The sequence below is a fragment of the Typopeltis vanoorti genome, chromosome 19, assembly GCF_054136105.1.
Source record: "Typopeltis vanoorti isolate ZY-2024b chromosome 19, IOZ_Tvanoo_1.0, whole genome shotgun sequence".
Taxonomy (NCBI): Eukaryota; Metazoa; Arthropoda; class Arachnida; order Uropygi; family Thelyphonidae; genus Typopeltis; species Typopeltis vanoorti.
The window spans coordinates 51280761-51307218 of NC_143567.1; the positions used below are offsets into that span (position 1 = coordinate 51280761).

At 35.7% G+C, this 26458-nt stretch overlaps 1 protein-coding gene across 2 annotated transcripts in view; it reads right to left on the bottom strand.

The window, feature by feature from the left end:
- The window catches only part of tefu (Serine/threonine-protein kinase tefu), a 409445-nt gene that overhangs the window by 376929 nt on the left and 6058 nt on the right, over positions 1–26458 (bottom strand). For both annotated transcript variants that reach the window (XM_090409436.1, XM_090409435.1), the window contains exons 2-4: positions 20390–20550; positions 19975–20215; positions 9586–9698 (exon numbers count right to left, since the gene is read on the bottom strand). In XM_090409436.1, the coding sequence (XP_090265562.1) occupies positions 9586–9698; positions 19975–20215; positions 20390–20550 (515 nt within the window). The remainder of the gene's footprint in view (positions 1–9585; positions 9699–19974; positions 20216–20389; positions 20551–26458) is intronic.

Below are 26458 nucleotides of genomic sequence, written 5' to 3' on the forward strand. Positions count from 1 at the left end.
AGCTGGCCACTCAGTCTCCAAAAAGATAGACAGGTTGAAAAGGCCTTGTGTTAGCTGTATTTTTTATGCGCTTTTGAAATTGTATACATCTATTCTTAGATATCCATTTGATTGACTTTTTTTACCCATTATATTCAATTCTGGAAACTGAAATGATACATTTCTAAAGATCAAATACACCATTTTTTTTCATTTTTTTTTGTTTTCAATAAAATCAGAAACTATAAAAGTACACCAAAGTTTCATGTTGGATCAAAAAAAAAATGAACAGTTTGATTCAGCAAGAGTCAATTTTTACAACTTAACTGTACAAATGTACACTATTGTCCAAAAGCAAAGGATGAACTACATTTTTAACAGTATAGAAAAATATTTTCAAGAATACAGTCAAATGTTGACATAAATTTATTGCCAGCATACTAATAAATTATATTACACAAAAAATTGTTATAAATTTCATACAAATTAAATTTCAAGACATTTTGGCAAAAGTTACAAATTTCCTAAGGATGTAGTTAAGGAATTAATGCGCAGTGCTTACAGAAAACTATGTTGAGAAACATAGTCTTTCTTGTGGCAAACTGGCACACTCCTCTTTCAGAGCGAGGATAAAGCCTTTTGTTTTCTGGAGGGGAATTTCGAGCAGCAATGCATCTCCCTATTGTGTCTCAAATGTGTTCTATGTGGTTCAGATCTGGGGAGCATGCTGGCCACTCGATTTGATCAATATCCTTGATCTCCAGAAGTATCTCCACTGCTTGTGTACAATGTGGTGTGGCACTGTCATCAATAAAAATGAATTCCTTGCCTTCAGCATCACAGAACAATTGAACATGATGCTGAAGAACTACTCCAGAGGAATATTGTTCACCAGTCATAGTCCTTTTCTCCAGCACTTGTAGCTCAGTGCATTCATTAAGCATAATGCCTGCCCACACCATGACCCCAGCGCTGCCATATCTATCACTTTCAAGAACATTCTCATGATGGTAAGTAGTACTACTTTCACGCCAGATCAAGTGCCATCTAGAATTGGAGGAAAGACTATAACAAGTCTCATCTGTTAAGAGCACATTAGTCCATTGGTGTCTTGTGCAATTTTGATGGTGTTCTATGGGGTTCAGATCTGGGGAGCATGCTGGCCACTTGATTTGATCAATATCCTTGATCTCCAGAAGTATCTCTACTGCTTGTGTATGATGTGGTGTGGCATTGTCATCAATAAAAAACGAATTCTTCACCTAAAGCATCACAGAACAATTGAACGTGATGCTGAAGAATTCCAGAGGAATATCATTCACAGTCATAGTTCTTTTTTCCAGAACTTGTAGCTCAGTGCGTCCATTAAGCATAATGTCTCCCCACACCATATCTATCAGTTTCAAGAACATTCTCATGATGGTAAGTAGTACCACTTTCATGCCAGATCAGGTGCCATCTAGAATTGGAGGAGAGACTATAAACTCTCATCTGTAAAGAGCACACAGTCCATTGGTGTCTTGTGCAATTTTTATGGATACAACACCACTGGAAATATGCTCTGTGATGAGCTGTAGGTAAAGGGATGCAGACTACAGGCCTTTGGATATATATATATAGCCTACTTGTCACAGACATCTTACCACAGTTTGTTGAAATATTCACGTACCTGTGCTTGAATGGAGCCGACTTGCAAGCTGACCTGCCATGATGTGTCAATTACGTTTTGCTGTTATAATCAAAAATCTGTCTTCATGCTCTATGGCAGAGCGAGGGCAACCTCTTAGCAAATGTCTGAAACACATTCCATTGGTTGAAATGCTGCCCAGAGCCTAGATACAACATTATATGAGATTCTAAACTCTCTGGCAATATCGGTAATTCTGTGGCCTTCAAAACTTTCCAATAATTCTTCCCTGCATGAAATCATCTAGATGATGTGTTTGAGAATTCCAAGATATCCAAGTTTACAACTTTATTTCTTCACAAAAAGAGCTTTCTTCAAACACAATTAACTTCATGCAGCCTTTTACCTCTTATCCTGTTGAGTACTACCATGTGATCCCTTTGGATGCAATTCGATAATTTGAATGTATACCCACTTTCTACTTGAAATTGTCAGTTTCAAATGTGTCAGTACAAATTGCCACAAGCTGATTCATCTGAATTTGCAGTTTTAATGTTCAGAAATAGTGTTGGTCCTTAGATTTTGGACACCAGTGTGTGTATATATAGGTTTAAGTGATAGTTATAGTTGTTAATGTCTAATGGAAGTATACCACAGAAGAATAAAATGAAATGAGCAAAGCAAGTAAAACTGATTTTTAATTTCAATTTCCTCTGTGGTATGCTTCATTTCCATTAAACTGTTATCATCTGTTTGCTGACCAAAATCCAAGTTGTGTAATGTTTATGTGGGGCACACCATTGTTCATAGTGTTTACAAAAAAAAAAAAAAGTGCAACAACTAACTCCTTTTCATTCATGCTGGTCTATTAAGTGAGGAAAAACCTACCAGCATTACTACATTTGTTACATTTTTTGCTTGATGTATAAATTAATTAGTTCTTATATAATAATGAACAGAGTGATATCTCCTGATCTAATTAATAATCAATTTAATCAATGTATATTACATCTGCCTATCTTAAATTATTTAAGATATGCAGATGGTACACAACAAATAAAGTGGATCCACTGCAGGTATCAGAAACTAAGGAAGATCTAGAGCAGCTGATTCTGTTGGTTAAGAGGGAAAGCAAAAACGTTAGGCTTAATTTAAACATCAGCAAAACAATCGTGATGACTTCTGGCAATTTGGATGAATTTATGACTGAGAGAAATAAAATAAACATGGTTAAAAGTTATGATTTATTGCAGTCAAGAATAAGAAATTATTATCAATGCAAAAATGAAATTGAAAGAAGGATAGCTATGGGGAAAAAGCTATGTTCAACCACAAAACTTTAGAGTTAAAACAATGGTATTTCCAATATTGATATATGGATGTGAAAGCTGGATCATTAAAAAGAAAGGCAGAAAATGAACTGATTCATTTGAATTATGGACATGGAGACTATTAGGAATCACATGGATTGAAAGAATGACTAATAAGAAGATTTTAGAGAAGATAAAGACAGAATGCTCATTAGTGGGAATGATCACTAAAAAGAAATTAATGTACTTTGGACATATTATGCAAGCAGATAAATAATTAGAAAGGACAATTATCTTGATTATGTTGCAACGGTGAAGAAGATAGTGAAAGAGTTGAATAGGCAACATAAAGAACTTGCCAACTAAATCTTACATATTCTGAAAGAAAAGACAAGAGACCAAGAAAGATGGAGTGCCTCTGTTTACAAGATCACCAAGAATTTCAAAATGCAGGATTTGGTAATAGCATTAGAAAATAATATCCATAACCATGGCAAACACTTTGCCTCCAATTTGGAAAAGTGATCATGCAGTCTTCTTCTTCTGGGAGATTGCTAAACATGTGGAATTCTCAGTTAAGAAAGGGTTTATGTTGAACTGCAAAGCTGGGAATTATGATAGACATAGGAGGCAGCTTGGAGCAGTGCCATGGCTTAAGAAGCTACAAGGAGAGAATATCAGTAATCAATGGGAAGTAGTCAGGGATTGTTTGAGAGAACCAGTTGATACTGGTTCCTTGAACTTGTGTATGCTTTCTGATGAAAGCATACACAAGTTCAAGGGGATAAACCTGAATGAGTAATGATATAAAGCAGAAAAAAAAAAGCTATAAAGATATAAATTTCTATATGTATAAAGCTACAAAAAAAAAGAAAATATTGTGGAAGGAATATAAAGAAAAATATGAGCAGAATGAAGTGCAGGCAAGAAGGGTGACCACTACAGAAAGGCTAAATCGTATTACAAGAGAAAATTAGCTAAGCAGGCCAAAGTAAATACAAAAGTTGTTTCGCTATGCAAAGAGTAAGAGGAAGAATGATTATGGAATCATCATCATCACCTATTCAATGAACTACATCATATGCCATATGGTCGCTCTGCAGCTTAGTAATGTGCCACAACAGTCCTCACTAGATGGTCCTGTTGTATGCTTTTCTGGAGGCTTCAACTCTCTGAAGATCAGTCACTTTAGACACCCCAACCATCCATCCATCCATCTCATTTAGGGTCTATCCCTTCATCTTTTTCCAGGAACTTTACCTTCTATTACTGTTTTGAGAAATCCTTCAATCCTTTCAATATGGCCAAAGTATTTCAATGTTCTTCCATCAATATCCTTAAGGAGCCTTAAAGTTCTGATCCTTTCTAGCAGATAGGTAGACAAACAGATCCTCAACAACCTTGTAACATCTCAAAAGCGGCTATCCTTTTCCTATTAGACTTCTTTAGGTTCCAAGTCTCACATCCATAAGTCACTGTTGAAAAAAATGGCTGCATCCAAAATCCTCAACTTTGTTCCTGTGGAGATCCATCCTTCCAGATTTTAGACAAATTTCAGACTGTTGTTTTAGTCATTCCTAATCTTCTTCTGACATCTTCTGAACAGCAATTCTTCCCATTAATAATGAATCTCGGGTATCTGAACTTGCTGACTTCCTCATTAAGGTAGACTTGTTTCTCTGTCACATTAGTGACAATTGGATAGATATATAGATATTGGATAGATAACTAATGGATAGAGACCGATGTGACCATCGAGGTACATGAACTGAAGGTGCTCAGCATATTGAAAATATCAATGTGAATATAGTCATGGCAGTGGGTATGTCAGTCTATGTGCTACAAGAATGTCAAGAGAATTAGCAGTATTTTTGATGAAGTTGTTTAATCCAAGTCTCAACTCTGGCAAAGTTTTAAGGGGGTGGAAAGAGAATAAGACAGTTCCATTACATAAAAGTGGGTCCAAGACAGAAGTGGCAAATTATAGGCCAATTAATATCTCAGAAGTGATGGTTAAAAATTGATTAAAGGTAAAATTCAAGAATGGCTGGACAGCAATACAATACTGTACAGTAGGCAGAGTGACTTTGTAAAAGGTAGGCCCTACCTTAGTAATTTGCTCAAGGTTTATAACAGAGTGACAGAAAAATTAGATGAGGTAAATGGCTATACCATGATACTACCGATTTTACAAAGGCATCTGACAGAAAACCTGGTTCTTAAGTCTCAGTTTCAGTTAAGTATCAGTTCTGGTAGAGTTCCAATGAATTGGAAAGAGGGAAAATTATTCCTTTGCATAAAGGAGGTTCTAAGACTGCAGTAGCAAATTACAGACCAATCAGTATCTCAGGAGTGGTGGTAAAAGTACTGGAAAAATTTATCAAAAAGAGAATTCAAGAATGGGTGGATGAGATGAGACGCAACATGGCTTTGTGAAGGTTAGGTCAGCTGAGTTGGATAATGGACTTGACTACATGAGGATTCTGCTGGATTTGGCAAAGGCATTTAACAGAATACCACATGGAAATCTATTTCACAAATTAGAACAAATACCAATGGTTATAGCACTGGTTACGGGGATAAGAGGATGGCTGCTGGATAGATATAAAAAATAATATGGATGAGCAGAATGCAGATGACTAGTGGTGTTCCACAAAGTTCCATGATAGAACCACTACTGTTTAATTTTTACATAAATGATATAGGAAATAACCTGAAAGGAAATATTCAGCTGTTTGCTGATGCTGCAAAATTAGGTAGAGTAATAGTTGATTAAGGTGATGTGAAGAGCTTGCAGGATGATTTAAATAAGCTGTCAATATGGGCAAAAGAAAATGGATATCAGTTTAATGTGGAGAAATGTAAAGTTATGCATTTTGGGATAAATTTATTTGGGATAGACATTTAGGAGTGGTAGTAGACAGAGAGTTGAAGTTTAGAGGCCATACTGCTAAGATAGCTAATAAGATTACTTGGCTATTGAAGAACATACTAACAAGTATATATAAGGAAGTTGTTATTCCTTTTTATAAGACCTTGATATGTCCACAACTGGATTAATGTGCTAGGTCTGATTTCATGGGTTTCTTGGGGATGAGGAAGTGGTGAAAGGATTTAGAGGTGAGCAATCAAGATGGTAAGTGGTCTGTGGAATATTTCTATGAGGATAGATTGAGGATGTGTGGATTGCAGAAGTTGGTTGATAGGTGAAAAAGAGGAGATATGATAGAAACTTTTAAGTTACTTAAAGGCTTTTACAGGACTGATGCAGGAGAAATGTTTCAGCATTTGACTAGAGGGGGATAGAACAGAGATCATCTCTAGAAGTTGGATAAGAGTGGGCTTAAACGTAAGTTCCTGTGGAGTTCTGTGGGAAGTTTTCGATATTGAGACCACATTATGATGTAAATAAAGAGTTTAATAAAAATAAGCAATTATAACCCGACAAGTTTCATAAGTCGTAAGACTTACATCATCATCATCATCAGGGTACTGGTACAGAAAAGTTTTACACAACAAAAGCCTATTAACAATTAATTACACATATTAGATGTTTCTGATAACTTCACAACTGTTATATATAACTGATAAACCAGAATACAAACGGTAAATTCGTTACTGTATGCATGTTGATACATTGCTAGTTGTTGCTATCATATTCTGTGGTATTACACGTGTTATATCCTAGATCCATGGCAGTTAAATCTGATGAAAGCAGACCATGCTTAATGAAAAATTACCATATTTTTTGGATGATAAGACGCACCCCAAATTTATGAGACAATTTTTAGAAAAAAAAAATTTTATTATATAAAGATATTTACAAATTCTTACTTAATTTTTATTTATTGTTACAATCATTTGTATTAGCAATATTCAGTTCATCTTCACTCTTGGTACTATCACTCATCTCGTTAATGTCACCGTTCGTATTACTTTCGTCTGAACTATTGTTGTCACTCCCTTCAAAAACTGCATCATCTTCAGTACCAGTTTCTTAAATGACTTTATAATCATCTCTTCTTTCACAGCTTCCCATGAATTTTTCACCCAGGTACACACTTCTGAAATTGTTGGCCGTTTCATATGTCCTGTTGCTGTAACATCGTGATTGGCTTTGCATACATTCATTTGTTCCACTCTTCTCGCATAAAATATTTGAATGGTTTATTAATAGATCCATCCAAGGGTTGTAATTAACTTGTAAGGCCTCCAGGAATGATAGCTAATTCTGTATTCACTTCTTTTAGAAGCTTCTTGGTTGATTTTGTTTTATGCACTCTGAATTGATCCCACACTAACATCGCAGGCTTTTTAAACAACGCACCTGGACGTTTTTCCCATATCTTTTGTATCCATAATTTCATTCCTGTTTCATCCATCCATCCTTTATCTTGAACGTGGATAATAATGCCACGAGGAATTTCATCTCACGGTAACGTTTTTCTCTTGAAGATTAACATGGGGGGTAGTTTGAATCTACTGTCCGATTTGAAGGAACATCAAAAGTTAGAGGCACTTCATCCATGTTTGTAATTTGATTAAGCTCAAAGTTAAATTTCGTTCTCGCTGATATGAAAAATCTATGGAATTCTATAATTTCAGCTTCATAATCAGCCAGCATTTTTTGGGCTAGAGTGGTTTTTGTATGCATGCATAACCCGTGTGTTTTCAGAAATCTAAAGCACCAAGACGGTGATCCGGTAAAATCTAAAATTCCATTAGCAGTTGCCCATCGTTTCGCTTCGAAAATTATCATTTTCATAGAAACAGATATTCCCATGCTTCGATGATTCGTTACCCAATTTTTCATTTGTATTTCTAATTCTGGCCATTTTTGTAGGTTCGAACAGAATGTTTTCTTGTGTTTACATAGCAGTTTTAATTGTTCCTCTTGTTTTCTCCACTCACGAACCATTTTTTCTGTTGGTGATGAACCAAGATGTCTTTCTGCTGCTCTGTTTCCATATTGTTTTGCATAATTTATAAGTCATGTTATATTTCATATAACGTAATGTTATATGAAAGTATAACATTCCGTTATACTTTCATATTATATTATAACATTACGTAATGTTATATTACGTAACATTACGTGATATTATAACATAACGTAATGTTATATGAAAGTATAACATTACGTTATACTTTCATTTCATATTATAACATTACGCCACTGAAGGTAAGTACTTAGGTACTTACCTTCAGTGGCGTACTTACTAATTTTATTAACATATTGCGCCAGTAATTGAACTTCGCTAACAGCTTCGGTACAGTGTAAAGATTCGTATTTTAATGTTACCTTAGGATCATAAGACGCACCGCAATTTTAAGTCGACTTTTCTATGTAAAAAGGTGCGTCTCATGGTCTGAAAAATACGGTAAGCCTTGATTTTTACTGCATTGTGTAGGGATCCTAAGCATTTGCAAGGCTTCTTAAATTTTTTTTGTAAAACAGTTATGATCAATATATGACTTTTTTTTTTTTTGGTTGCCAAAGTACTTGGTGGCCTGTAGTATTATAGTTATGTGGAATGCCAGGCATGCTTTATGCTCTCTTCTGTTTTTGACATCTTTACATGTTCCGACATACAGATCTCTGATGACCTTCCTATCTGGCCTACATAACAAATGCCACAAGAGTAATGAATCTCATAAATGCCTGTTTTTTTTCATGGGTAATGTGGAAATTTTTATGAATGTAAGAATCTTGAGATTTTTTGTGAAGGTAAAAAAAGTCACTTTTATGTTATACTTGTAGAGCAACATGCCCACTTTGTCTGTGTTCTTCCTGCAGCCTTGAGCCATCGGCTGCAGGAAGGCCATGAAAGTGTGCGGCTGATCGGCCAGGGCATTTTGATAGCGCTGAGTGTTAAAGGACCTCAACAGACACGCTAAGAGACTTAATGTGTCACATGAGAAAGCTCCTCAAACCATCACAGAGCCACTGCCTTTTTGAACAAAGGTGACCTGACAATGGGGGACGGGGTTGATGCCACACCGCACCCTTCTGTACCGAGCTGACAGGAGGGTGCGGTGTGGCATCGACAGCATGAGACAACTGATAACTGGATTCATCAGTACATACAACTCTGTTCTACTGTGCAAAGGTCCAATTTTGATGATCCCAACACCAGGTGAGTCGCAATGCTTCATGACGCGCTGTCATCAGCTCCTGTAGTACATGGTATGCAGGATACGCCATACCATTCACTCGCTCACACTTTGGACCTCTGACATTGAAACTAAATGTGATTTGTGCTACTGTTGCCCTGTGGTGTTGGTCAGCATGAGCCTGGACAGTCTATGTTGACCCAAGTCATCAACTGCATGTAGTTGGTAAGTACAAGTGGTAAGAACCCTAGGGCTCTTAACCCTTGGATGATAGAATGACCCATCTGTACTGACCGATAATACGTCCAAGATCAAAGTCGCTAAGATTACCACATTTATCCATGTTCGTCGATTGTGATACACTACTGGGAAGCCCTAATGTCTGTCAATATATCGTCTGCATCAGGGAGGGGGGGGGGGATGCCCGTGTTTCCATCACCACTATCTCTAATGTTTTGTCCATTGAGTGTAGAATGACTCTTGTGATTACTGGTATTTTTATTATTTTCAATTATGAGTACAAGTGAGAAAGGAAAAATAAGCTGTGTTTCTTACCTGTCATGAAATAAAACACTGCCTCTTTTCTCACTTGATACATCTTCTCTTAACATAGAAAGAAGAGAAATAACTACTTCTTCTAAGTTTGTTGATAAACAGTTCTCTACTGCCTATATGGAAAATAAATTATTATAAAGAAAGATAAAAAAAAAAAAAATCACTTATGTAATTGTAAATAGAATTATAATAATTATTTCAATACTGTTGTAAGATAGTTAAGTTAATTAGGATGCAATTAGTAAAATAAAAGTATATTAATATCATATTATATTAATAGGATATTAATAATATTATTATTATTAATTGTTTCAAGAGTTCCTTTAATTGCCATCAGGCTAGTGGATGGTTATTGTGCATATTTATTAATGCCAGAATCATCAGAAGTAAAGACAAGGAGTTACTGGAATTAGTAACAATTAGTAACAAAAAATTATTAGCATTAGTGAGACCTGGATGACAGAAGAGGATATCTTTCCAGAGATAGAATGTGATGTGTACAGTGTATTTAGGGAAGATATGTAGAATAGGAAGGTGGTGTGTGTGCATATTAATGTGGAAGGTGTGTGTGGGGGGGAGAGTACTGCTTTTGGCTACAGCACTGTGTCATAATCTATAGTAATGATTGAGAACAGAAGTACTGAATAACATAGAAAAACCAAATGATTTGTGGCTATTTGGTTTGAAATTAAATACCTGAGGGACAAAATACATAATTGGTGACCAGGATCAACTGAAGAAGACTAAGAACTGCAAAGGCAAAAAATGTATACATATTCTTATATCTAGAAGAAGGAGTATCAGTGATTTCAACTATGGGAATATAAACTGGAGGAAGGAGAAAGCATGCAAGTCGAGGCAAAGAAAATTTATCGAGTTACTAAATTTACTTAAGCAGCATGTGAAAGAAGGAACTTACGTTATACAAGAATATAAGAGCTGCAATAACTTTTGAGAATCTGACACTAAATCTGGTAATGGTCATGCCTCTAATTATTGAAAGTGTTAATGACAGCAAAAAGCATGTGCGAGGTTTATTAGGTTTATTATTATTGCAAACATATTAGCTGAAACTATCAGGCCATCATCAGTACGCAAGCACATTCACATGGTGAAGCACAAACAATGGAATGTTATTTCTTTTTACAGATCTGAGCTGTGCTGGAGTGCCACCATACAACAGGTGGTTACAAAATAAAATGAAATTAAAGTAAAAATTAAATAATTATAATAAAATATTCAGAGTAAAATTCCATAACTAAAATAAATTAAAATGACATAAAAAAGGAAAAATTATTGCTTGCTATTTATCACAATGAGACTCTACCAAATCTTTGCAATGGATAGACAGTCATTTCAATTTAAGTTGGGGCATGTAGAAGTGCTTCAGCACTCTCTTTAAACAATGAATAAAATTTAAACTGACACTGATGTAACAGGAGTGTACTGGAAAAGAGGATACTGTAGTACTGCACTCTATGCTGTGCTAGACTAGATTTTTCAGACTTATGGGTGATGTAAAATAGAGGCTTTGAATAATACGTGCAAATATAAGGCAGGGAATTAGAAAAAAACTTCAAAAATCACCTTGCACCTATACCCTAGTATAAAGAAATGTATTAATGGAAAAATCAGTAAAACATGGGAATTAATCAAAAGGCACATGAAGGAAGCTATAACTAATTGCATTCTACAGTCAGGAGAATTAATTGCATCATCATAATCAAATTCCTGACATGTACCCTCAAGGGGTGTACAGGATATGATAGTACTACATGAAAAATTTACATCACTACTAACTTCTTATCTACAATTTTCCTCCAAATCAGTCTGTTACTTGTCAAGACTCCAACATTATCAGATCTTATTTTTCTATCGTCTAAGGCACTTTGTACCGTATCAATCCACCTATATCTTGGTCTTCCTCTGAGTCTTTTTATTGCCAACCTGGCAGAGAACACTTGTTTTGATAATCTTTTTTCTCCCATTCTGTTTAAGTGTTATGTTAAGTGATGTTATGTTATGATTAGCTCTGCTAACACATTACTAGATGCTAATCAAGTTCTTTCCTAATATCCTCGTTTTTAATATGAAATTGCCACTGATGCCATCTGTTCACACCACTAATCTTTCTCAGGACTCTCATATCAGTAGTCTCTAGTCTTTGATCAAGTGATTTATTTCTAACCAAACTCTCAGATGCATAACTTAAAACTGTTTTGAAAATACTGTCTTGTATACTGCTAATTCGATGTTTTGGCTAATTTCTCTCTTATTCCATAAAAATTTAATCAGGTGGATAACTACCATAACAGATATGCTTATTTTGCTGTCTATTTCCACATTTAATTTACCATCTTCACTAAAAATCATGCCTAAGTAGCTGAAATGTTTTACTTGTTCTATAGATTCTCCATTCACAATGCAATTGATATTTCCAATGCATGTGCCTATTTTCTTTGTCGTCTTGTTATTACTAATCTTTATACCATATCTATTACAACAGTTATTCAATCTAGTCAAGGAATCTTCCAGACTTGTACTGGATTTATTTAAAAGTATAACATCATCAAAGTAAAGAGCTGAGATTAACATCTCTAATATTGATATCAGGTTTAATACCATTTTGCTTCATAATGTTATCCATATAGATAATGAATAACAGAGGTGGATAATGTACATCCGTGTCTTACACCAGATTTCACATTAAGCCATCTTCCTGTAATTCCATCAATTCTAACTGCTTTGACTTACGACTCAAATAAAGATTAAGGATTGCTTGATATATAATGTCCCACTGACACCATATAACTGCAGTGCTTTGAATAGCTTTTTTCTTGACACCTTGTCATATGCTTTTTCAAAATTGACAAAACTTAAATATAGATCCTTGTTATATTTCCATGATTTCTCAACTATTTGTCGTAAAGTGAAAATCTGATCCTGACAGCTTCTATTTGACATGAATCCAGCTTGTTTTCACCAAGTTTCCCTTCCACAATCCTTCTCAGCCATTTCTTAAATATACTTGCATAAATCTTACCAGGAACACTCCGTAGGAAAATACTTCTGTAATTCTCACATCCAGTTTTATTTCCCTTTTTATATATGGGTACTATGAGAGCTCTACTCCAATCTAGGTGGAGCGCCCTCTAAGGGCGGTAGTAGGTGGCCTGGAATGTAAGGTGGGACCTCTGGTGATGAGTGTTTCCCAAATCTTCGGAAGCTTAATGCAACCATATTTGTTAAGATTTGGTTGGTTTCTGAGAGCTGCTGCTGCTTCTAAGAAAAGTCTCACTTTCTTGAATTTTCTGTTTTGGAGCATGGTGGTTTTCTTCCATGATACTTTGTGGTGGTGTCCAAAACATGGTCAGCCAAGCATGAATGGCCATAGTTGTGTTTAACGATGTACGACTTGTGTTCCTCCAGGTGGATGGATGCTGATCTGCCTGTCTGTCCAAAGTACGCAAGCTTACAGGAACAGGGTACTTTGTAAACTCCAGGCAGAGAGAGAGGAGGGAGCTGATCTTTCGTAGAACGGATAAGGGTAGCAAGTTTGCGGTAGGGCTTATATGCTGTGTGTAGGTTATACTTTTTTAGTATCTTGGCTATTTTTTCCGAAGTGCCACGGATGTAGGGTATGGTGATGGCATTTTTAAAATCTTGTTGACGAGAGGGATGGGGAAAGGGAGAGGAGTTGATTATTTTTTTGATACTGTGTTTAGTGTTTCCCAAATCTTCGGAAGCTTAATGCAACCATATTTGTTAAGATTTTATAGGAAGTATTATATTATAGGAAGTATTATATATAATAGGAAGTATTAAATTAGAGGGCGCTCCACCTAGATAGGACTTTAGTGTCACCCACATGGTTGGGCTTAGTATTGTAAGTTTTTGTGTGCATGTTACATTAATTGTTTTTGTAATCCCCGTAGATGTCCTAGTGACTAGGACGAAATATAGGAAGTATTAAATTCTATTTTAATTCTTTTTGAGTGTTGTAAAAAAATCCATTAAACCTCCAACATAATGTCCTCACAGCACTTAAGCCTCTACACAACAAAACTACTCCAATCATCTGGAATTCATCCCTCTGTCCAGGCCTTCTGAACTATGCAGTACAGCCACTGTAAAATTTTTATACCTCCATACTTAAACATTTCTGGTCAAATATCATGTACTCCAGTTGCGTTACAACATTTCAGGCTTTTGATGGCTTTTTCTACTTCATGTTAGGAAACATGAAGTAGAAAAAGTAATTCTGATTGCATGCCTGTTAAGTGTTTTTTTTTTTTAACCACTGTGCTGTCACTGATTGTTTCATTTAGCAATTTTTCGAAACAATTACTCCATACATCAAGGATATCTTTTTCTCCAGTTTTTCTGTCAGCTTTACCATCTGTAATTCCTTTTGCAGCACTTTTTCCCTCCATTTCTGAGCTTTTTCAAAAGCCTCCAGAATATCTTGACACTTTCCTGATATTTATTTTCTATGTTCTTGCCCAAGTCTTCCCATGACTTTTGTTTAGCTAGTTTTACACAGTGTTTAGATTTCGTACATTTGGCTCTGTATTTTCTAAGAGCACAAGCTGACTTATTTGCCAGGAAGTTTTGATATGCTTCCTTCTTTTCCCTCACAGCCTCTTTAACTTCCACCATGAAGTTCTGATTTTTCTATCCTGAACAGACAACCTCACCAACATGCCTCTCTGGCTGAATCAATCAACATTTTCTTCAGGATTTGCCACTGAATCTCCAAGGTTTGGTTCCTGTTCTCAAACTCTTTCATTTTTTTTCTTGAATAATGTTTGTATATTTTAGTCTACAGTTCACATCTGAGAGCTGCTCAACTTTTATTCGCTTTAAAACTTTCTTACATGTTCTTCTTTTCAATATGAAATTCAATTTTATCCTGCTCAAGAATAAATGGTGATCATTTCCAATTTCAAACTCTTTGTGCACGCTGATGTCCTGCGCCAGTGAGAAAACATCACTATCCACAATAACATGGTCAATGAGACTTTTCTTATTACTTGCATCTTCTCTATATGTAAATTTATGTAGATTTTTATGTTGGAATATTGTGTTAGTAATAACCAGTCCATGTCCTGAGCAGAAATCTAACAGGTATTTGCCATTATTATTAGCTTTGCTCTTTTCTCCAAATATTCCCAAAATAGTTTTGTATGTCTGACAATTTTTTCCTACTCTGCTATTTAGATCTCCAACAAGGACCAACTTTTTTTTTTCATTGTGTGAGTTGCGTTCTCTAAAGTCTCCAAAAAATTCCTCCACTTCTACTTTAGTAGAACCTTCTGTGGGACCATAGGCACAAATTAGTCTTATTGTCCAGTTCCCCATTCTGATATTTGCCCAAATCACTCTACTTGATATTGCCTACTATTCAAGAAGATTAGCCTTGTATTTAGTGTTGAATACTATAGCTACTCCTCCTTTTCCCAGATTGTTATTGCCTGAATATAATATTTTGTATTTACTCTTCACCAATTTTTGTCTTTTTTTTTTGTTTCAGTCATCCCTATTATGTTGATCTGGTACTTAGTACTTATTCAACACCTCAGCTAGCTCCATTTCTTTGCTATTCAGGCTTCTTATGTTGATAGTACCGATCTTGAACTCTGGTGATGTTGAGTTGGGATGTGTTTCAGGATTTGTTCCAGTAGCTGACTTTTCGCTGTTCACCCTGGTTCTCTGACGAAAACAATGGGGACTTTGTTTAACTGAACGACACCCCAGCTGACATGAAATTCTGTCATGTTGTACCATCATTTTAAATTGTGGTTTAAGCCAATAAGAATGCAATTTGGTCCGCTAAATGCCAAATTGCCAGCCCATCCTCGTTCTTTCCATATCCAGGTAGATACCTAACAGGGTACACCACAAGAAGATGAGGATTGGCTATTAAGTCAGAAGCCCTGGTGAGTTTTCCGCATTACTTTAAAGGCTATGTGGAGGTCTTCTCTCAGTTATACATCTTTGATCCTTAAGAACCCCTGAATTAATTAATTAATTCAAATTAATTTCAGTGGAGTTAAATGGAAGAAAAAAATTTAAAGGATGAGCTATATAAAATATTATGGAATAGACAGTGTGAGAAATGTGATGATGAGCATATATACTAGCAATATAAAGAATAGGATAGGTCAAGTGATATCTACAGTGAGGAAAGTGAAATCAGACTATAAACAGAAGTTACATGAATAGGTTAAAGGAAATCCAAGGAAATTCTTTCTCCCTATGGTATGTGAAAGGAAAAATGACCATAAAAAAAGACAACATCAGTGAATACTGCCAGGAGGAAGGTGTTGAATGCAGAGGAAATAGCTGAGTTATTAAGTAATCATTTGGTAAATATACATTCTTCTTCAAAGATCCATCAGTTCTCTAAAAGCTGAGGTGTACCTAGATGAAAAAATAGAAATGTAAGATAGATATACGATAGCTATTCTAAGAGTCTGGTGCAAACACAGTTGTAGATAGACTTGGATGGGATATCAAGCATGTAATGCTAAAGAATTATCTATGCCCCTATTCTGGATGTTTAACTTGATTCTCAACATGAACTTAATTTCTAATGAGTAGAATGAGATCAAAATTCCATTATAAAAGGGCAAAGCTTGAACTGATACAGCTACTTACAGACTAATTCATGTTTTCAGAGTAGATATTAAGGTATTAGAACAGGCTGGTGAAAAACCGCATCCATAGGTGGGTAGATAACACTTTGATCTATCATAGAGGATAACTTGACTTTGTTAAAGATGGTCTTCCTTAACCAATATACTGACATTTTCCAACAGAGTGACAGCACAGCTGGATAAGGATAACAAATATATCATGATACTTTTTGGATTTTACCAAGACATTTGACAGAATTCCACACAGAAAGCTACTATTCAAACTCAAAGGAGCTGGTATGAAAAACAGGCTTGTGACATGGATTTCTACCCCCCCCCCCATATATAAATGCTTTGGTCTTGCTGAATTTAAGAAGTCAGAATAAATATCAATATTTCTTAGCCAACTAAAACAAAATGTGAGTGTCTGCACTGTAAACAGTAAATTGGCAAAAAAGAATAATAAACATCAATTGGAGAGGTCTCTGAATAAACAGGGTATTAAAGAGTGATGCATGAATGCTCTGAGTCTAAGAAAATAAGGATGACAAGTGGAATATTTACAGTAAGCCTATTTATTTAAATTATCTATTAATGATGTAGAAGAAATTATTCAATTATATGTGGATGACAAAGGTGTGTCATGTGATAAGGAGCATATCTGTTACAAATCCTTGTAGGCCAACTTATTTCTTTACATTCAAGAAAAATTACATTTAAGTGCTTGATAATCCTGTTTGTCCATACAGTATAACAAGATACATAATGGTAAGAAAGAATAATTAGAGTCAACAGGTAATTCAAGAATAAGAATAGGTGATATAATTAAAAAAAATGACAACACTTTCATTCTATTCAAAATTGATAAAAAATGTATTGTTTTATAGCATTATAAATAATTAGCAATTATTATTAATAATTAGCAAATATTTTGTCATCCCACCTTCTAAAAATATACGACCAGGTATGTCTTTTTAATTCCTCTTTCAGTATAAATTAAACATTTTATATCAGTAATTTAATTTAGCTTCTGGTTGGAGATACAGGGTAGCTCCATTACCCTAATAAGCTTTACTATTTTATGTTATCATTTGATATCAGAAAATTGTGATATCAAATAACTCAATTTCAGAATATCCATATATTAGAATTTACTAATTTCTGTTATCCAATGCAACTAATTTAAGAGACAACTAATGAATTTTTCTGAGATTATCTCGAAACTCCCAGCTGGAAAATACTGTCCAAATATTGCAAGGATATGAACTGCTAGACAGCAGCAAAGTTTGCTGAAGTTTATTCAAAACATTTATCAAGGGAAATGTAGGAATGTCTGTAAAGACTCATTCTAAAAAGATCCAGCGAGTATTAATATATCTTTAAAAAACTAGCTTACTTCAGTTTACGAATGTCATTTTAACAATTTTATTATGATATTAAAACTACTCATCATCATCAAATTCCTGACATGTACCCTCAAAGGGTGTACAGGATATGATAGTACAACATGAAAAATTTACGTCATTACTAACTTCCTATCTACAATTTTCCTCCAAATCAGTCTGTTATCAGTCTGTTACTTGTCAAGACTCCAACATTATCAGATCTTGTATTTCTATCATTTAAGGCACTTTGTACCATATCAATCCACCTATATCTTGGTCTTCCTCGTGCTCATTTTCCTGCCAACCTGGCAGAGAACACTTGTTTTGCTAATCTTTCCTCGTCCATTCTGTTTAAGTGACCATACCACCTGAGATTAGCTCTGCTAACGCATTCCTGGATGCCGACAATGTCAAGTTCTTTCCTAATATCCTTGTTTTTAATATGATATTGCCATTGATGCCATCTGTTCATGCTTCTAATCTTTCTCAGGACTCTCATATCTGCGGTCTCTAGTCTTTGGTCAAGTGTTTTACTTCTGACCCAGCTCTCAGATCCATAAGTTAAAAGTTCAAAATTGTGTATTTTGAACACTGTCTTGTATACAGCTAATTTATTCTGTTGTCTATGTCCATATTTCATTTACCATCTTCTAAAAATCGTGCCAAAATAGCTGAAATGTTTTACTTGTTCCACAGGTTCCCCATTCACAACACAGTTGACATTTTCAACAATTCTACCTATTTTCATTGTCTTTGTCTTTTTAATGCTGACCTTCATACCATATCTATTACAACAGTTATTCAATTTAGTCAGGGAATCTTGCAAACTCGTAGCAGATTTATTTAGAAATATAACATCGTCTGCATAAAGCAAAGAGCTGACATTAACATCTCCAATTCTGATATCATGTTTAATACCACTTTCCTTCATAATGTGATCCATATAGATAACGAATAACAGATGGGATAATGCACATCCTTGTCTCACACCAGATTTAACATTAAACCATATTCCTGTACTTCCTCCAATTCTATCTGCTGACTTACAACTCAATAAGTATTGCTTGATATAATGCCCCAATTACACCATATAACTGTAGCGTATTGAATAGCTTCTCTCTTGGCACCTTGTCATATGCCTTTTCCAGATCAACAAAACTTAAATACAGATCTTTGTTATATTCCCATGCTTTCTCAACTATTTGTCGTAAAGTGAAGATCTGATCCTGACAGTCTCTATTTGGCCTGAATCCAGCTTGTTCTTCACCAAGCTTTTCTTCCACAATTCTTCTCAACCGTTTCTCAAGTATACTTGCATATCAGTAGGGAAATACCTCTGTAATTCTCACATTCAGTTTTATTTCCCTTTTTATATCTGGGTACTATCAGAACTCTACTCCAATCATCGGGAATTCGTCCCTCTGTCCAGGCTTTCTGAACTATGCAGTGCAGCCACTGTAAGACTTTTATACCACCATATTTCAGTATTTCTGGTCGAATATCATCTACTCCTGCTGCCTTTCCACATTTCAAGCTTTTGATGGCTTTTTCTACTTCAAGTATGGATATGTATTCCTGCCTGCATGCCTGGTCAGTGTTTTTTACCACTGTGCTATCACTGCTTGTTTCATTTAGCAATTTTTTGAAGTAATTACTCCATACTTCAAGGATATCTTTTTCTCCTGTTTTCATGTCGCATTTATCATCTCTAACTCCTTTTACAGCACTCTATCCTCCATTTCTAAGCTTCTTCGACAACCTCCAGAGTATCTTACCACCTTCTTGATATTTATTTTCAATGTTCTTGCCAAAGTCCTCCCATGACTTTTGTTTAGCTAGTTTTACACAGTGTTTCACTTTCTTACATTTGTCTCTGTATTCTCTAAGAGCAAAAGCTGACTTATTTGCCAGGAACTTTTGATATGCTTTCTTCTTTTCCTTCACTGCCTCTATAACTTCCTGTGTCCACCAGTTCTGATTTTTCTATCCTTGCAGACAACCTCACCACATGCCTCTCTGGCTGAATCAATCAGGGTTTTCTTCAAGGCTTGCCACTGAATCTCCAAGGTTTGGTTCCTGTTCTCAAACTCTTTCATTTTTTTCTTCAATAATCTTTGTGTATTTCAGTCTACAGTTCACATCTGAGAGCTGCTTAACTTTTATTCGCTTTAAAACTTTCTTATCAATTTATATATCAATTAATATCTGATATTAATATCAATTAATTACTATATCAATTTCGCAAGTATGTATTAACAACAGCGTAAAAAATTAAAACTACTCAAACTTATGATTATATATCAGTCATCGGCTAAATAGTAGTACTTAAAACGCAGAATTATTTTACTAATTATTCTCATTGTTACCTTTTTAGACAAAGTGTCTTCTAAAAGTTTGTGACATCTCATGGCTCTTTGTTGCTTTCCTTTATCACTATTTGGGCAAGAATTATTCATAGCAAACCAAGGTAAAATATGGGCTAATATAACTGGTAAACAGTCTTTCACCATATCAGCAGCATTCTGATTCTGCAATTCTGCAACAGTTTGGACACTGTTAAAATCCAGCAGTTCCATTAGTAAAGGCACTATAATTTTTGAGTGATATCTGTAAAAGATATCAAACTGTTAAACTCATACTTTAAGAAAATTAAAGTCATATATATATATATATATAAAGTGGAAGAGGAGAGTAATAAGTAATGTAAAAACATAGGCAAAACAAATTCTGAATGCTTGTTAAAGAAATTTTCAATTAAAAATAAAGATCTAAATATTTTACCGATAGAAACTAGTAAGTGAATCCCTTTCCAATAACTGAAAAGGAAACTCATCTAGAGGATATTTTTGCTGTAGCCAATCATGCAGAAAATATGATAAATGACTCTCCATAAATTTCCTCAACGATTTAAATCCCAAAGCAACAGAGAGCTCTTTCAGTACCTAGTGAGGGGAAAAAAAATTACTTAAAAATCAGTTACATATGAAGTAATTATAATTTTGAATGATATTTTAAGTGCTATTTTCCAGTAACAAACATAGAAAAATTTATGAATACTCAAATAAAATATGAAATAAGTTCTTATCAGCTCATAAATTTTATATTTCTAACTTTCAAGCTCATCTTAAAATCATTTTTACTAAAGAAAGCACTGAATTGGCAAGCAATTTCTACAAGATATCCAATCTTTAATTATGTAATGTATAATATACAATCTCACCCAGCCAAGTTAACTTCACCTTCCTGTGGTATGGCCTGTTTCTCCAAATGAGGCTCTGTTGAGGCAAGTAATGGCACGTTTAAAGCATACATGTTTAAAGCTATTTCCCTAGATGGAGGAAATAGCAATGAGACCTCAAGGTGGAAGATAACTTTCGTCAGCATGTAAAACACCCTGCCTCAAAGTTATGAAGTAACTATTGCCATGTTTCCTCTCTAGAGTAAGGTCTCCAGTTCTGTCTACTCCTTTTCTTGTTATATTCAGTGTGGGGTGGTGGCCTTGCTGGACATGCTCTCACCCAGAACAATTAGAAGAACTAATAATATCAGTTAAACATACAGGGTGTTCGGGATAAATTTGACATATTTATAATTAATTATATTTTTCCGTAAGTTACATGTATTAACACACACTTCTCTTCATTTAAAAGTTTGGACCCTTCTTCATTCATATACAAGATGTCAGAAAGGATGGATAGCTGGAACCCACCTGAATCATGGAAGAGAATAACTTGTATCATGATGATTCGTGCCCGCCATCAAAATAAGGATATTACGACTGCTGCCCAATGCTCCCTGAATACAGTAAAAACAATCAGGCATGAACTAGAGACTTGCAATGGTGACTACGAGGATGTAGCAAGAAGAAAGATCCCTAGCAGACGATCTGATTGCGTTCGTACAGCAGAATTCCTCGCAAATCTGCAGGAACAGGTGTTGAAGAACCCTGGCATTGGAATTCGGGCTTTGTTCGTGGAGTTGCTAACTGTAGTCAAGCCCTGGATAACAAGGGTAGCCAATGGTAGGCCGTATGTATGGCAGCAGGATTCGGCCCCTTGCCACACCTCTGGGAAAAGTCAAAAATGGTTGTCTGAAAATTTCTACGACTTCACCAGTCCAAATGTTTGGCCTCCAAACTCCCCAGACCTTAACCCCATGGATTATTTTGTATGGGGCGCAGTTGAAAAAGACACCAATCGCACTTCCAGTAATACAAAAGCCCAGTTAATGGATAAAATTAAAACAGTTTTTGCGGCCCTTCCCAGGGAGACTGTAGCATCAGCTTGTTCGAGGTTCCGAAGCAGAATTGAAGCTGTGATCGATGCTAATGGTGGTTATTTTGAGTAAATCTTGTTGATAGTATTGTAATTAACTCTGCCTGTAATGTTTTTTTGTCAATTCATTAAATTTAATAGATACAAAGAAGATTTTCTTTTTCCTTACGAAACTGTCAAATTTATCCCGAACACCCTGTAACTTAGTTATAATGGATGAGCTTAATGCACTGGTGGGAGAAGACATGAATGTGAAAAAAAATTTATGATATTTCTGTAAACAACATGGTCTCATAGTAACATGCTTTTTTAACTACCAAAATGAAGATGCTATACATGGAAATCACCCAGGATATGTTGCATGATACCAGATTGATTACATACCAGCCAAGAAGAGATACAGAAAACAACTCAAATGCTGCTGCTGCAGCTACTACTACTACTATCCAGGGGCTGAAATAAAGATTGACCACTCACCTGTTATTGCAAAATGTAAAACAAAATATAAGAAAATACATAGCATAAGGAGGAGAAAGTGGAATATTGAACTACTGAAGACCTCATATATATATATATATATAAAAAAAAAAAATGAATGAGGTTATAAGCTATTAAAGAGGAAAGCAGGGAAAAGGTTGACTCAGAAGAGAACTCTCTACAGTGACAGGGACTGCCCCTAAGAATAGTGATGATTTCTTCCATTTGCAGGTAGAACAATACTTGCTTGAATACCTCTTGTTTGTGACTGATTGGGGATCTTCAGGAAGATTTAAATAGACTTTTTATTTGGACAAAAGAGTGGGGTTGTAGTTTTAATATCAATAAGTGCAAGGTGTTGCATTTTGAAGTGCAGAAATATAAGGCTATGTACTATAGTGATGGTTCCATACTGCAGGAAGTGGGTGAGACCATGAAACCATATTAGAGATTTGGGAGTGATGGCTGACAGTAGACTGAAGTTTAGAGGCATATTGCTAGGGTTGCACATTGGAGTGCTGCTATGATAATATGCAAGGAAAAGGAAGTGATTGTGCCACTGTATAAGACACTGGTCAGACTTTGTGGTCAGATCTGGTCACCTGGTTTTCAATGTGATGGAGAAATTGGAGAGGGTCCAGTGACTAAGACAATATCAGGAGTTTGGAATGCCGGTTATGGATAGAGGTGGAAGAAACGTGGATTGCAGAGTTTGGTGGTTAGGAAGAAGAGAGGTGATATGATAGAGATGTTTAAGTTAGTGAGAGGATTTTATCAGATTAATCCAGAGGGGATTATAAAAAGAGTAGAAGGTGAGAGGGGAAGAACCAGAGGTCATTCCTGGAAGTTATGTAAAAGTGTAGTGAAGAGGGATGTGAGGAGTAGATTTTTTATATGGAGAATTGTCGGTGAATGGAATGCATTACCAGAATGTGTTGTTAATGCAAGGAGCATTAAGGATATTAAGATTCTATATGATAAATATGTTGTCAGATGAATGGAGTCAACCGACTCATCGTGGGAGAACCTCCCACAATGAGTCGGTTGACTCCATTAATAATAATAATTAATAATTAATAATAATAATAATAATAAAGTAGTTTCTGCAGGCTGAACACTATATAATACATGGGACCAAACATGTTGTTAACACTTGGGGAGGCTTCCCAACATGTTAGCAACTGACAAACAATCTTGCTGCTTACTCTGCCAGGTTATGCTTGGAGGGAATCTGAGTATAGCCGTTTACAAAGGAATCTGCTGAGACCATACTTGAATTGGTCTGGGCACTTCTTGTGTGGGAGTTGCAGACATGAGTTCCTTCATTCATACTTAATGCCTTTGCTCTACAACTTTTTCCAATACAAACATGAAAAAGCCACAAACATGAAAAAAATAGCATGAAAAAGTATATTGTTACTGTGGTTAAAAAAGATCTCAAACAAAAATCAACAACAAGAAAAAAAATCCAGAAAATTTCAAATACATCAAACATCATAAATACAACAAAAATTCCTACAATATCCTCTATGCAAAAAACAAAACAAAACAAAAGAGATTCTTCCACGTACTTATCCAACATCTGGAGGTTAATTTGCACCAACACTTACACAAATTTAAAACCAATCTTTTATTCATCACTGAACCACAACTGGCGTCCATTATGACTCTCCAAAACTTACCACAGTACATCATGCATGAAACCACCGAGGGGGAACGTGCCTCTGTCAAGACTGATCTCATGCCACAAGTTATATGAACAGGAATCTCCTTCATATGATCTGCTTTTGCTCAAGATTTCCTTTGCCTCATTTTGTTGTCTTCATTTGCCATCTTCACCACTTTTCTAATTGTGATGATACTGACATTTTCCCCCCTTGTAGTGATGATACTGACTTTTTCATTATCTGTCAATCAGAATTGTGGATATTGAAATATCATCAAGGAAGATTATCTCAAGTTTTTGGTGATGAAAGTTAATTTTTTTTTTCTTTTTATGATGACCCCATACATGAAAGATCACAAGACCTATAACATTATAGTTCCATGTTTGGAAAAGTGATTAGGAAGAAATGTAGCCTACTGATATGTTTCTTAAAAAGTGGAAGGTTGTATTCAGTGGAAAAAAAACTGTATGGGGAGGGGGAATTGTTCCAAAGAACAAAGGTGAACGGAATGAATGATAAGAAGTTAGTTCAATGTGTTTGAAGATGAACAGCATATGGGTATTGGCTAGTGGCTGCTCTACTTCCTACATGGTTAAGAAAAGTAGAGAAAGGAATGGTAGCAGGCCAATTCAGAGGAGCAATGCCCATGAAAGTACCTACAGAAAGGGCACAGTGCCTGAAACAACTAAAGTGATTGAAGGGAGTCTGTAAGGGAAGGGTCATCTATTGAGTGGATTATCCTCTTCCAAATATCATCAAGAATTCTCAGAGAAGTCTTGGGTGCTATAACCTGAATGTGGGAACAGTACTCCAAGATTGGTCTAAGAATTATAAATTATTAGGGGTTGAGAGGGAGCAAAGTAATTTTTAGAACAGAAAAGAACATCAAGCTTTTTAGAGGCTAAGGAGACTATATAAGTAATATGTCAGGATAAACTGGATGGACAATCAACTCAAGAAGAGAAAGTCAATCTTGAAAGGAAACTGGACCATTATCAAAAATGAGAGGGGTGAGGTAAAATTTTTCTTGCAAGTAATAAAGCAGGCTTGAAGCTTTTTTTGGCACTGAAATTTACTAAGTTGTCTTCACCTCATTTGACAATGTTGAGAAGGTCAGTGTTCAAGTCACTGGTTATGAAAGGTCTTGAGGCATCTAAATTAGGGTACTGCAGAGTTTATAGAATGAGGAACAGGAATGAAGAATAATGTCATCAGCAACGCTATGAATAGGAATATGAAGTCAGAGAATGGAGGTCATTGATGTAAAGGAAGAAGAGGAACAGGAAGTGAGAGTACAGAAACCTGGGAAGCCATCCACCATGACACACAATAAATGACCAGTGAGGAAGCTGAATATCCAATCATGTTTACTATCTTCTAAGAGTGTAGAGGAGACACCATAAGATGGCAGCTTGTACAGGAGGCTCGGTGTAGACACAACCAAATACCTTTGAAATATCAAGAGCAATAACATGAGTTTCTCCAAATCGTTTCATGGCCTGTGTCCAAAGATGAGTGAGATTAACTAGGAGGTTGACTGTAGAATGAGAATGGCAGAATCCATACTGGCAATCACTAATTAACTGTTGAGTCTCCAGGTAATGAAGAAACTGGTTGTTGATAACCTCTGTCACTTTTGAAAGTATTGAGGTGAGAGCAATGGGCCAATAGTTAAATAGCTGAGGTTTGTCTCCCTTTTCTGGGTACAGGCTGGATGTAAGGCTTGCTTCCATGCTGTTGGATAGATGTTAGTAGAATATGATAGTTTATATAGGCAATGCAGGGTGGGTGTCAATTTCAGAGTACAAGTCTTGAGCACAATGAGAGCAATACCATCTAGACCAGGAGCCTTATTGATATCAAGATTAATGAGCTTCTTGATGTCCTTTTGCCAAACGTTCAGAGGAGGTATGCAGTGGACAGTTTATGATAGTATGGGAGGTGGTTTGCTTTGATCATCCAGGCAGGAGTTGGAGGGAAAAAAACTGATGCCAAGAAGGCTTCCTTGGGTGAGGTTATGTACCATCAGAATGCAAGAGAGATGTCAACAAGGAAGGGCAGAAGTTTTGTCCAACAGCCTTAGCAAGGGACCAGAAGGCTTGACTGCAGTTGAGCAGGAGGCAATTTTATTGCATTTCATTCTTATGAAGTCTGCTTTGGAATTGTTGATAACTTCTTTACGCACGTTTCTGGCTGTTCTTTAAGTTGCATAAGAAGGTGAAGTTTTTAATTTAATAAGCTGCATTTTTATGATGGACTGCAGAGGCACATTTTTTTTGAGAACCAGAGGTTGGATATAGGTCAGGGATTTGCAATGAAGTGGGGAATGAAGGCTCTCATTCGTGTGAGGATTATTTTGGTTATTATTTTAGTGCAGGATCGGGAGAGCAAAAGCAGTAATCTAACTATGGAAAAGCAGCATAAAAATTCTT